The 14,711-nt window shown below is 39.6% G+C and overlaps 1 protein-coding gene across 1 annotated transcript in view; it reads right to left on the bottom strand.

The window, feature by feature from the left end:
* ZFAND3 (zinc finger AN1-type containing 3) overlaps positions 1–14,711 on the bottom strand; it is a 247,499-nt gene that overhangs the window by 23,314 nt on the left and 209,474 nt on the right. The window contains exon 5 of the mRNA XM_084889538.1: positions 9,734–9,901. Coding sequence (XP_084745664.1) covers positions 9,734–9,901 — 168 coding nt within the window. The remainder of the gene's footprint in view (positions 1–9,733; positions 9,902–14,711) is intronic.

The raw sequence follows: 14,711 nt of genomic DNA, 5'->3' as shown, positions 1-14,711 counted from the left end.
TCAAAGGCTGCGTGAAATACTGATATTTAGTATAAAGGTATGATCCGAGGCTAGTGGCAACCTTTCTGGCCTCAGTTTCCTCATTTATTAAAAGAAAGTGGGAATTTGATTAATTGACTAAAATGGGGCAGAAGAGAAGCTTTTGGGGGTGATAGACACATTCTAAAATTGAACTCAGTGAACTATACATAAAATAGGTGAATTTAAAACTAAAATAAATTTAGCAAGGTTATATAATAGAATAAATGATCACATATAAGAAATTGATTTATTTCAAAGTGGCAGCAAAGAATAATATAAAAAATAAATTTAGAAATTCTTTCCACCTTAGTATGAAAAACGAAAATACCTAAGAATTTAACAAAAAAATGTATGCTAAAAATAGAAAACATTGTTGAGAAATCAAATAAGATGTAAATAAATGGAGAGATATATATTATATAGATATATATAAATTAAATAAGATGTAAATAAATGGAGAGATATATCCTAACCCATGAATATATAATATATATTCATGGGTTAGGATATAGGATATTGTTAAGATGGCAATTCTGTAAATCTTATAAATGGGCAAACTACTTAAAGCATGAATAGAGTCTTCACCAAAAGAAAATATAATGAGTATCCAAAGAGCATATGAAAAAGATGCCTAACATCACTGGTCATGAGAAAATGCAAATTAATATACCATAGTGACACAGTACCACATACCTATTAGAAGAGCTAAAGTTAAAAAGGAAGACAATATTAAATGCTGCAAATTATGGGGAAGTTAGACCCCTAATACCCTGCTGTTAGGATTTTCTTAAGATGTTAAAAATACACTAACCATTCAACCTGCCAATTCCACTCTGTATCTACCCAAGAGAAATTAAAATGTATGTCTACCCAAAGACTGTGCATAAATATTTACAAAAGCTCTACTCATAATATCCCCAATCTGGCAACAACTCAAATGTATGTTAATTGGTAAATAATAAACAAAAGTGGTATTATTCATACAATGAGATACTAGTCAACATTCAAGAGGAATGAACTATTGGTCCATAACAATATGGATGAATCTCAAAAACAATATGCTATGTAGACACACAAATCTATATATGTATTATATGAATCCACAGATATTAAAATTCTAGAAAAGGCAAAATTACATTAACTGAAAGCAGACCAGTGGTTGCCTGGGAGCTGGGTGGGAGAGTGTAGAAGCTGACTAAAATGGGGCAGAAGAGAAGCTTTTGGGGGTGATAGACATATTCTAAAATTTGAACTTGGTGAAGGCTTCAACAACCTAAGTTTACTAAAACTCATTGAACTATGCATAAAATAGGTGATTTTTATGATACATGAATTATATCTTTAAAAAAAAAAAACTGTTTTAGGAAACCAAGATGGTGGCAAAGGTAAACACCTAAACTGCTGCCTTGCACAACAATTTTAAAACTACAACTAAAAGACAAAACATCTATCACCCAGAACCACGGGAAAGCTGGCTGAGTGGAAGTTCTACAACTAGAAGGAAAGAGAAGAGCATTTAGATGTGCACTAGTGCTAAAAAGCTAAAGTAAGGAGGTGCAAAAATCAGGCTGGTGGTGGACGATTGGATGTGCTGCTTTTTTTCAACCTAAAGAGAGAAAAGCTCCTGATTACTCTGAAATCCAGTTTCTGGGGAGACTCGGGGGGAGCCAAACTCTACAGGGAGAAGCTGGACTGACAGCCATCGGGTTGGAAAGTGAGGGTGACTTTCTTGCAGAGGTGCACCCAGCAATAATTATTTACTGCATTGGAGCACATGGGATGTGGAAAGGTAGTGAAGGCTGACTGGCAGCCATTGCTGTTTGCCACACCCTAGCTTAGTGAAAGCTCCAAGCAGTGGCTTTTGCAAAAAAAAAAAAAAAAAAAAAAAAAAAAGGCCTGTCCTGGTATAGCTTAATCAAATAAACTGCAGCTCCAGTCAAACAGCTCCAAAACCTCCAAACCCCAAGCAAAGAGGAGAAAACTGTAGTTCTTACTGTAGCTCCTGCTGGGTGGCCTCAGACAGTAGCTGGCCTGCACCCCATTGGAGATCCAGAAGCTTGTGTATCTAGTGGTCTGTGTGAGATGACACCAGGTTTCAAATACTCTCATAAGGGACACATTTAAGAGGCAGACTCAATGCACCAAAGCCCCCCTGGAACAAGTCCTGCTCCATAAGCGTGTCTCAAGCACAGCAATTCTTCCATTATAGACACTTCGGGTCCTCACAGCCTATTAGCCTGGGGGTCAATTCCTTCCAGTGACACCAACAACAATCAAGACTTAACTACAAGAACCTACAACCAAGATTATTCTACCCAGCAAAGCTATCATTTAGAATTGAAGGTCAGATAAAGAGCTTCACAGATAAGAAAAGCTAAAGGAGTTCATCACTACCAAACCAGTATTACATGAAATGCTGAAGGGTATTCTTTAAGAAGAGGAAAAGAAAAAAAAAAGTAAAGATAAAAATTATGAACAACAAATATATATTTATCAACAAGTGAATCTAAAAATCAAGTCAATAAAAAGTCTGATGAACAGAATAAACTAGTGAATATAATAGAATCTGGAGCATAAAAGGGAGTGAACTGACAATTCTCAGGGGGGAAGGCAGTGTGGAGGGTGCAGCAAAAACTGGACAAAAATCTTATACCTATGGACAAGGACGGGGGAGGGGGGCAGTAAGGGCATGGGGTAGAGTGGGAACTGGGTGGAGAGGAGCTATTGGGGGGGGGGGAGAGAAACAACTGTAATAATCTGAATAATAAAGATTTATTTTAAAAAATATATAAGAGCTTATGAGTCCATACCAATGAAAGATAAATAAATTGAGGGGCGGGGAGGAGGAGGGTTCTCACTTACAGAAGAACACTGAGTGCCAAATGGTAAATGTAGAAGAACTAGAGTAGAAAATCATAATTGTGCAACCATCACAGTAAAGACTGGTTCAGGCAATAATATAAATGAATACTAAACCTTGGAGACATTTTTTTGATGAAGAGTGAGACAATTTAGAATTACCATATGACCCAGCAATCCCTCTTTTGAAAACATTTCCTTGCAAAGATATATGTACTCCTATGTTCATTGCACCATTATTCACAGTGGTCAAGACCTGGAAACAACTTAAGTGTCCTTTTGTAGATGATTGGATAAAGAAGATGTGGCACATATATGCAATGGAATACTACTAAGCCACAAGAAAGATGAAATACTGCCATTTTTCGACATGTATGGATCTTAATTATCATGCTAAGTGAAAGAAGTGAGAGAAAAATCAAGAACCATATTATTTCAGTCATATGCGAGATATAAAATTAAAAGCATCAAATGAACAAACAAAACAGAAACTCATATACACAGATGGGAAGAGGAGGTTGGGGTTAACATAAGGGGTGAAATATATGGTGGCAGAAGATGACTTTGAATGGTAAATACACAAAACAATATACAGATGATATATCATATGATTATACACCTGAAATCTATATAAATTTATCAAGCAATGTCACCACAATAAATTTAATTAAAAAAAATGTTTAATCAATGCATTAAAAAAAATAAAGGATTTCCCCATAGACTGCTTACTAGCTGTAAGGTTAAAAATAGTAACTCCACAATGAAGAAATCGAACTTTGAATGGTTGAGTGAATCAATAATGAGAGGCTAATGGACATCTGTGCCTCCCAATGTAAAACCCTGAGAAGAATATATCACTTACATAGTATTCTGCTGGGAATATGTACTCTAAATCTAATCATGAAGAACCACCAGACAAATCCAAAATGAGAAATATCCTATTATAAAAAGTGTGGCTGGGTATGTGGGTAGGGGGTAGAAATGTATCATTAAAAAAACAGACAAAAACAACAACAAAAAGGCTGTGAAAATGTCCCAAGTTAAAAGAATCTAAAGAGACATGATAACTAAATGCAATATCTAATCATGGAATGGAATCAGTATTGGAGGGGCAAAATGCCTTTTATAGGACCAACTGACAAAACTGGAATATGGGCAACAGATTTGATATAAAGCACTGTATTAGTATCAATTTACTAAAGTAGATAACTGTGCTGTAGTTATATAAAATATTTCTATTCTTAGGAAACATTCATTGATGATTATAAAAGGGAAAAACTTACTCTCAAATGGTCAGGAAAACACTTTTAATTTCCAAGTAAAAAGTTAATGGCAACCACACACACAAAAAACGCCCAAACAGAAACACCTTAAAAAGAGAGGAAACGGGCCCCAGCTGCTGTGGTTCAATAGTGAGGGGATTGGCCTGCCTACCAAAGGGTCATGGATTCGATTCCTGGTTAAGAGCATGTGCCTGGGTTGCAGGTTCCATGCCTGGCCCCAGTTGGGGCACATGTGGGAGGCAATCAATCAATGTGTTTCTCTCACATCTATGTTTTTCTCTTTCTCTTCCCCTCCCTCACTTCCATGCTCTCTAAAAATCAATGGAAAAAATATCCTTGGATGAGGATTAGCAACAACAAAAAAAAGAGGAAACAGAGGGGAAAAGTATGGAATACTACCAAACAAAAACAACAGACAGAAATACAAAGGAAAAGAGCCAATGGAGACACAGAGCTCCCAAGAAGACAAAAGATAAAAAGGCTACAGGAAATCCTCATACATTAACAGTTATCCTAAATGTAAATGGACTGAATTCACCAATAAAAAGGCACAGAGAGGTAGGCTGAATCAAAAACAAAACCTAACCAGCCCTGGCTGAGCTGCTCAATAAGCTCAAAAATTTCAATTCCTACTCCCATATTTAAGGTTGCAGGTTCGATCTTTGGCAGAGGCATATGAGGGAGGCAACCAATTGAGGTTTCTCTCCCACAATCAATACTGCTTTCTCATTCTCTCCTTTACTCTCTCTCTCTCTGAAAATCAATAAAAACATATCCTCGGGTGAGGATTAAACAAATCCCAAAACAAATAAAACACAAAACCCACAACCATATGCTTAAAGAGACACATCTATGCTGTAAAGAGGAAGACTCGAAGTGAAAGGATAAAAAATGATTCTCCAAGCAAAACGCATTCACAGAAAAGCAGGAATAGTCATACTTACATCTGACAAAGCAGATTTCAAGATAACAAAGGTAACAAACGACAAAGATGGATATTCTATACTAATAAAGGGTAGTGACCACAGCAACCTCGGTTCAGGTCTGAGTTACGGCACCAAGAAAAAAGAAGAAAAAATAATAATAAAGGGTATACTAACATCAAGAAGACACAACCCTTCTCAGTGTACACTGAGTGGCCAGATTATTATGATCTCTGAAAGCATAGTAATCTGGCCACTCAGTGTATATCCTATATAATAAAAGGCTAATATGCAAACTGTCCCTTCAACCCGGAGTTCGACCAGGAGGCAGGCTGGCCAACCGCCCAGACCCCACCCATGCATGAATTCATTACAGGGCCTTTAGTATACACACACACATACATATACACACTGAGTGACCAGATTATTATGCATTCAGAGATCATAATAAGCTGGCCACTCAGTGTATATGCACCTAATCAGGGAGCACCAAAATATATAAAGCAACTACAAACAAAACTAAAGGGAGAAAAAAAATTAAAGACAGTACCTGGAAACCTTTTCTGATTTGTTCAGAATAAAGCCCAGATATTCTATTTTTGAAAAGCTTCCCAGGATTGAAAATTGCCTAGAACAGCAATTCTCAAAACCCTGGAACTTGTTAAACATTCACAGTACTGAACTAGCACCCTTGGGGGTGGGGCCCAGCAACTCTGTTTTAACACACCCTCCCTGTGATTCTGCCGCTCACTCAAATTTGAAGCCACTGACCCAGACTATGAGCTTCTACAGTCTGTATATCCAGCTCCTGTAGTCCCGCAAAACCTAGCAAATTGCTTTGTGTATTGTCATACCTCAATAAATGCTTGCTCAATTTAATTTAACAGTGAATGATAAAGCAGAAATGAGCACTGGGGCACTTGGAGATGATTACTCTAAAGGTAGCAGCTAAAGCATCACTCTGACTTTCTAAAGTAAATAAAAGATTTATTTTAAAAGCAATAAAGAAAGTCAGATTACTCAGGTTAGTAAAAGCACTGTTGTCCCAAAAGGGATCTTATCAGCTTACAGTTTGTTAAGTCACTGTCCATTGAAAATATGCAATAATTTATGTAAGCTATTGGACTAGTAGTTTAAAAATTAATTCTGTGGTTCTGGGAAACAATGCACAGCAATTAAAAAGCTGTTTGTATCATGAAAGATCTACTTAGAAAACACAGCATTCATGTGGCGGTGATGTGGCCCAGATTTGATGAGGATGGCCAGATTTCAGAAGAACACCTTCTAGGTAGCATCTGGAAAGATAAGATGCCTATAAAGAGAATGAGCTGATCAATTTACCTACTGAATAGAAAATTAAACAAATAAATCCAGTTTTATGCAACTGTTTTCTATCTTGAGAAATTAAACAGCTGAAGTTACTCTAGGATGGAGGATCTAGTCCCAGCCTCACCACATGCCTTTTCTAATTGGCATCCTGAAAGATTACAGAAAAAGGTGTTGCTTTGGTATTGTTGACTTAAAGGTTATCTAGTCATAGAGAGGCAGAGGAGGATTCACCTTCAAAATTCATCTATTTATTGAAAACCCATGGAGTGCCTTGGCAATTAATAATTCCTACCACCTCTAGCTGTTCCCTATGTGAGAAGGCTCCAAACTCATCTTACAAATTGCTCTTTTGAAGATCAAAGGGAAGCTGAATGTGTCTGTGGGTGCGCTCCATGAGACTGTAATTTAATGGGATTTTTAGAGAAGGCTTGCTGGCAGTGTTTGGATGACAGCCCTGGGGCAGAGGATTCAGGGGAGCTTGGCCACTCTTCCCTTTGGAGCGTCTTCCCCGTCTTTAATTGGCACCTCATTAGAAATTAATGAAAATGACATCCTCTGTTCTTCCTGCTCTAGGCATCGAATGCTACAAAAAGGCCCATCACAATTCATAACACATTCAATTTATATAGCAATGGCTCTTAAACATTATTTATGAGATGTGAATTTCTTGTCAGCAGTTAATAACCTGTACAAAGTTGAAGAGGAATGGGAAAAAAGATTGTGTGTGTGTGTGTGTGTGTACACACACACACACACACACACACACACACACACACACACATTTTCTGCAGTGGAGAAGTGTGCTGATTGAGTTCAAACTATGTTCCTGAGTCGTCACTTTCAGTAGTGAGTTATTGCAACATGCGCCCCCCCTTGCCCGCCCCCCCCCCCCCCAATTCATAAAACCTTTCAGGGCAGTTAATGTCTCTCTAACACTCCATGCATCCTCAAGTTAAAACCATACAATTCACCCTTTCCTGGAGACATCCAAGCAGACAGGCAGGAGAAACACAAGAGCTATTTGTCAAAGACAGTCCCAGAGGTGTATGTTCCCATTGCTGTCCTTCATCTTTTGAAATGTGGCAGGTGACTCAGGCATTTTTCGGGGCACAGAAGTTTAATGCTCTCAGTGGGCCAAATGGAGCTCCTGACTCTCTCTAGGAAGGATACATCCGGAGGGACTGCAGAAAGCTCAAAACTTTTTTTCCCACCAGAAAAATCAAATCTCTCCACAGCAGGTCCTCAGAATTGGGCATAAGCCAAGGGACTACGTATTATATATATCCTTTAAAAAGAATGCACGTCTTTTGCCAAACCAATAGGCACTCCAAAGTCAGCCTCCTATCCCAAGAGGTGAAGAGCACAGCAGAGTAATCCATGCTTACCAGAGACAAGCTTACAGAGACAATCAAGTTGGCTTCACTTAGAAGCACGTGATGTATTTCTAGATTTTTTTTTTTTTTCCAGCAGTGCTGAAGACCTCAGGAAAACAGGTGGTTTGCATCCAAGCTGAAAGACTTGGTTACAAGTCTCAGGGCTAAACTGGGAACTCTATTGCTTGCCTGACAAGGAGATGAACTATTATGACAGAGGCAAGATGGAACACGCAAGGACCAACTGCTTGATACACTAAGGCAAATCCTTTTTGGTACCCAGGATTCAGTTACTTTCCAGAAGGAAAAGTGAACACTAAGGTCCAGGAAAATCTCATGATTCTAATTTAGGAACAACCAAAGGTCTATGTTATAGAAGCAACAGCAAAAACGGTCAGGTACGTTTTGCAACACTGGCAATGAACTGAACTGCTGAACCCCCCAATAGTTCACACGGAGACCAAAGCAGAAAGGCTATGACAAAAAATCCAACTCTGCAATATGGGTAAAGGTGGTTAGCTATCAGGCCCCCGAGTTTCCTTAGCTAACCATGGTATTCCCTCCTTACCTCATCAAGAATTTAAGTTACTTCGGAGGGTTGATCCAGGAGCCGTCTATAATAAATAAAATTCTGGGCTCACCCGGGCCATGCCACATGCATGAACACAACTGAAGTATGAAAGCTCTGCTGATAGCATCTGCCCCCACCTCTTACCCAGCCCTCCTCTTGATACTTCCACACAAGCATTTAGGAGAAAATGAAATGCCAATCTAGAAATAAAAACTTGTCCACTGACACCTAGACTCCCCATGTTGCCATTAAATGTCCCCATTTCTGCAGTTGAATATATGCTTCTGATCTTGTTATTCCCCATTTCTCCCCCCCTCCCCCCAAGTGTGCAACAGGCAGAAACAGGAGTTCCAAGTTAGTTTCCATGAGAAGCTGGTACTCCCTTGTTTCCTTCTCATTTCCAACAGGGCAGAAGATTGAGGGACAAGAGCAGCAACAGCTGCATCTTCAGAAGATGAAGGACTTGGAGTGCCTGTAACTTCCTAGCTGCTGAGAGAACCATCTAGTCCTGGTCGCCGGCTTCAGTACTTGTAGACTAGCTATGACTATCCAAGGGGTGAAAGGAAGCTTCTTAAGCTCATACCCAAGGACAATGACATAGAATTCTGAGAGGCTAGACCTAGGCCTCAAAGTTGGCCTGATGACAGCTCTGTCCCATACAACAGTTTGGTAATATTAAGATTTAAAATAGAGAAATAGGAACAGGGACAGAAAGACTTTTAAGTCAGCCTAAATGCTGCAGCTATACAATTATGTGTGGTTGAAGGGAGAGAAATGACTGGTCTAAATTTTGTTCTACTGTGGGTTCGCATAAAGTTTTAAAAAATATATCTCTGTGCAACAATTCTAAGAGTTGATATTACACTGGATAGATAATACAGAAGAAGAGGCTACTTTAAAGTTATTTTCATGGGGTTAACTGACAAATTATGGTTCAAAGAAAATGATTTTCTAATCAAACTAATTTAAAAAGGATATGGGAGAAGAAATCTTCCATTTATTACACATAGTAAAAGACTCATTAAAAATTAATTTACTATCTGAATTTTATAGTACATATATCCCAGAATTTGGCTGGTTTGCTTAATTTCTAAATAAGTCATCCATGAGAAGGAACCAGAGTAATCAATGGGAAGAAGTTAAAGCAGTAAGCAATGACAATGCAACTTTGAAGACATGTGACAAAATAGTGTGGGGTGTTTTTGCTTCTTTGTATGTGCTTAGAACTAAAAATCCCCTACTCCTGATTTCTCAAACTCTAAACTATTGCTTTCAGGGAGGTTTCTGGAAGAAAAAGGAGTTCAGACTCTTAGAATAATTTCCAAAGCTATGACAGGACATAGTCTCCGTCATGTCACTGGGGGAGATGCTTACCACAGCGGCACGATCCCAGTTCCTGCTGCACCAGCTCCAGTTTGGTTTGGCACTGGAAGCACCGACGTCGACTCTTCTGCTTAGATCGGCTGGTTTCCTCAGGTCGTTCAGTGTTCTCCAGTAGTCGTGGCCGTTTCACTGGCGAAGCCTCATTCTCAGACTGTGAATCTGACCAAAACAACACATTTGGGGGTCAGGGTTAGTGCGTGGCCTGGCAAGCACAGCAATTAATGTGCTCCAGGCATTCTACTGCCCTTTTCCAGGAATTGGATCTGTGTAAGAAACAGCCAGCTCTGACTGGCCTGGTTTCTACTCCACAAAGTGTGACAAGCATGAACCTTCAGGGCTTACTTCTAATGAGCTAAATCTGAACCAGGAGAGGAGAGAGGGAGTGGCTCCACAAAAGTCTGTTGTTTTTAATTTATTTATTTTTTATTGATTTTTTTTTTTTTTTTTTACAGATAGGAAGGGAGATGGATAGAAAGCTAGAAATATGAATGAGAAACATCGATCAGCTGCCTCCTGCATACCCCCCACTGGGGATGTGCCCGCAACCAAGGTACATGCCCTTGACCAGAATCGAACCTGGGACCCTTCAGTCTGCAGGCCAATGCTCTATCCACTGAGCCAAACCGGTTTCGGCCAATTTGTTGTTTTTAATAATGGCTGTCTTTTTGAGACCATTCAAATTAGTAATTCTTTAGAGAAGGGACTATGTCTAGTACTTCTTTGTATTGCCATGTTTAGCATAACTCCATACTTAAAGCCAGTGTTTTGATGGGTGATCTATAATCTTTTCTAGCAAAAATACTCATGTTTCTACTCCTAAATGGACAAGAATCAGTTTCTAATATTGTAAATTATTTCTGTATTCGGAGTTAAGGAATGTATCCCTGCTTGTTTATCAAACAGCTGCCCCAGGCCTCCACTGTGGAATGGCAGAGAGGCAACACTTGGTACCACAACACACCCTAGGGTTGATGCCAAATTGGCAGGTGGAGGGAGGCATAACGTGACAACTTTTATTTCACATGACTTTAAAAAAGTAACTAAATGCAATAAAGTTCATGTTATAGGCAGGCTGGTAATAACTCTTGCCTTCCAAAGAAGGGCAGCACTTGGGGGCTCTGTGCTGCTGCAAGTGCCCCCACTGCTTCCTGAGGATGCACTCTTGCCAAGGTCCCGGAGTGGTTTGTGCTAAAGCACCTCTGGGAGGAAGCCTGGATGATCTTCCTTAAAACAGATCCAGACCCTTCCACTTCTCACTCCTCTACCACCTCCAACACTGGTCCAATTCATCACCATCTCACCCAGCCTAGTAAAACAGCTGCTTCACTGGCCTCCCTGCTCACCTCCTTACAGTAGATTCTCCACACAACAGTCAAGTGATCCAGTTCAAAATAAAGTTAGAATTACTTCACTTCCTTGCCTGAAACCCTCTCATAACTTCCCCTCTCAGAATAAAAGTTCAGATTCTTACCCGAGACCTTCAAAAGTCGCTGCCAGATGTGCCATCCTCTCCTCTCTCACCTCATCTCCTGCTGCTCTCTCCACACTGGCCTCCTCATTGTCTTACCTCAGGGCCTTTGCACTTTCTGCTCCCTTTGTCTGGAACACTCTTCACCCAGATCTATATGGGATCTAACCTCTTTTAAGTCATATTTCCTTTTTAAATTACAGTTAACATACATTATGTTTCAGGTGTAGTGATTAGACATTTATATAACTTACAAAGTGAGTACCCTTTTCAATGACGTCTTCTCTGGTCATCCTATCTAGACCGCTCTTGTCCCCCTTCCCTAGCTTTTCCCTTTCATTCCTCCATAGCACTTTTAACATTATCTCCCAGGAGAATATAAACTCCTGGAGGATAGGAAGTTTCACCTACTTTGTTCACTAACATGCCCTCCATGCCTACAACTCAATATATATTTCTTGAATGACTGAATCTTCTCCTAGGCAGTCCTGATTTTCTATTTAAAGTGGCTCTAGTGAGAAGCAACAGACAGTTGGATGCATTTCAATGAAGGCTGTCTGCATCCCTTTCCCCGGTCTCCTTCTGTCTGAAGAAGATGCTGCACTTCATCAGAGAGCACTCACTGGTCCCGATGGTGACGATGGTGACAGTTCGCTCACAGCCCCCAGCCCATGGCACTGTGCACTGACTTAGGAAGTGTAAGGCACGCACTATTCTTAGCAATTGTAAACTTCATTTTTCATCTCATTTAGTTCTTCCTGTCCTACATGACATTTTCCCCAAATACAAACCAACTAAACAAGGCCTTTGATGAAAACAATTGAAAGCAAGTTCAGCCTATTTCCAAGCTCTGCTGAGAGAAGCTGTCCAAACCCAGTCAGTGTGATGACTGAGGCAGGTACAGACACACCAGGCCCCCTCCCTTTCCCCTACAAGAGCAACAAGCAACAATCTAAATGTAAATCATTACAGAGCAGCCAGCCAAAAAGAATTCACCTTGCATGAGCCACACTGCTCTTCTTCGAGGGTCCTTTTTCACAAATCAGCAATGGCACTATTTGTATAATGACCCTATTTAGACACCCTCCCCTCCCCTGTTTTTTGGCAACAAAAGGAGAAAATTCTAGAGTAAAAGCTGTGACAACAAAACAAAACAAAACAAAACAAAATGTTATTTGTTCTGAGACAAAGTCCTAAATCTGGAACATCCTTATAAGAAATTACCCCTCAACGCTGGTGGATGGGGTGGAGAAGAGAAGGGCCCACCTAAGAAGGGGAAGCAGTTGAATCCTTGGCACTTATTAATGTTGTTAAAATTTAAAAGGCCCTGACATGATGCAGCACACCTCAGACCACAAGCCCGTCATTCACATTGCTATCTGATAAAACTGTGTCTAGAAATGCAGAGCTCACAAAGCCAATTTTCACATGAATCTGTCCCGAACTGTCAAATTCGCTGTCTAGCTGCATAGCACCACCTCCATTTCTAAAGCAAACCTTTGCTACAAGAAGACAATTTTCTTTCAATGTGGCAATGCTATCCGTAGATATTTTTTTTTTTGATAAGCCAGGAAGTGATATATGAAGAACATATTTTAAAATGTATGATTCCTAAGAATGGGAGACACAATTCATATTTACATAATCATAATCATTATTGATCATCACCAAACAACACACTTGATAGGGTCCTCCAAGCCTAATCTCTTTTCTTCTAATTTCCCACCTCATCTCGCCAGTGAGCATTCAATAACAAAACTAAGGACTCAGTCTTCTTGATCTCATGCTGAAATATTCTTTTATCTACTTGACACCATAGATGAAGACTACTAGTTATTTGTTCTGGTAGGCAGGAGCCTGGGACATTCCTGAAATAACGGGTCCCAATGGAGGTTTCTGATGCCGCCAAGAGTGTCTGATAGTCAATGTCTCAGACCAAAGGCATCAGCATATAGAAAATCTGAGCCACGAGAAGAGTCCTCCCATGATTCTAAACCAAGACGCACACACTGTTTACCAGAATGTTATTTTTTAGAATCAAGGAGCTGTCCCTAGACATTAAGAGATCCATAACTTTTACGCTTGGAATATGTCCAATTAACCTTGTTCACTCAGTCCAGGTCTATTAAATGGAAAGGAACCCTGTGCCCTCCAATGCCCTTACCACAAAGCGGAGGGAGAATAAACTCCCCAAACGGTTTGCCATCACCATCCTCCACTCGGTGCCATCCAGGGAGGTGACTGTGTTATGCATCACTTCTTGGTGAAGCAAACCATTCCCTGGCATTTTCTCACCAGCCAACCTGCTGTTCCAATTAGAAGTTAATGAAATAAAGAACGGTCTACAGGATCATCATCATGTCTGCATAAGAAATTTACATCTCCTCTGCTAATTATTTAATGAAACTTTGTGCCATGGGGTGAGTTGCCTAAATAAGAGAAACAGATGTCCAGGGCAAGGATTCTAATTACATAATAATGAACCAAATAATTCAACTATTCAATTATAAATTTTATGTCCATTTAAAAAAGATCCAAACATAGTCATACTAAAGGAATACTCATCTACAGTCCATATTTGAATAAATCTAACTGTGATACTTTACTTTTTGATCACAAACATAATACCCTGCAGCACTTTTAATTTCCTCAACAAGGACAGGAAACACCTAACAGTCTACTTGCCTAATGTGAACTTGGGCAGTAAGGGTTAAGTATGGAGAGAAAAGTGAACAGAAATAACTCTTACATGCAGCTTTGACTGTCAGGGGAAAAAAACACAAAAACGAGTCCTTGCAAGGAGCATGCTCATTAGCAGCAGGCGGAGCTGTAGTGGCAAGCTAGAAAGTGTCCCCACCCCAGGAATTATGAGTGATTTCTAATTAAGATCGTTCATGAAGGGCCAGCAAAGCACATTTTCCCCCCGTGTGCCTTTTCTTGAGAAAGTAATCTAGTCTGTATATACCCACACAAGAGCTGCCACACTCCCATGCCAGATTCATAGTTCTTGGTACTTATCAGACCCTTTCTTTCTCTGCCTAAATTTAACAGAATGAGAATAATATATCAGGTATTTTAGACAAAGGAATGTCTGGTCAAGAATTACAATGTGATTAACCTAGAAAGAAAAATCTTAGAAAAAGTATTTTACCTACGAACTCCCTAGATTTGAAGGTAGCTAGTGCTTAATTTGTGATTGAGAAACAAGCACAGTGATTTTATTTAAAACACATTAATCTTCCAAAGAGAGCAATTCTTCTAATTGTACTTTCCTACCAAATCGCTAGAAATAGTGTTAAGACTTAATTCAGAAACAGTTTAACTGGAAAGCTTGGCTGGAGACAATAAACAGAGCTATTTCTTTTAAAATTCTGTTTTGTCTCTGACAGAAATTCACATTTGTCCCTTACTGTCACTTTTCTTGTCTTTATTACTCATGTTCTCTCCCAGAAATTTCCAAATAAATTGTGTCAGGCCTGTCAGCGTTGAATCCCCATCTCT

Source organism: Pipistrellus hanaki (assembly GCF_964339955.1).
Source record: "Pipistrellus hanaki genome assembly, chromosome: 7".
In the NCBI taxonomy this organism is placed as follows: domain Eukaryota; kingdom Metazoa; phylum Chordata; class Mammalia; order Chiroptera; family Vespertilionidae; genus Pipistrellus; species Pipistrellus hanaki.
Note: the sequence above shows the minus strand (reverse complement) of the source record. Positions and strands in the feature narration are given on the sequence as shown.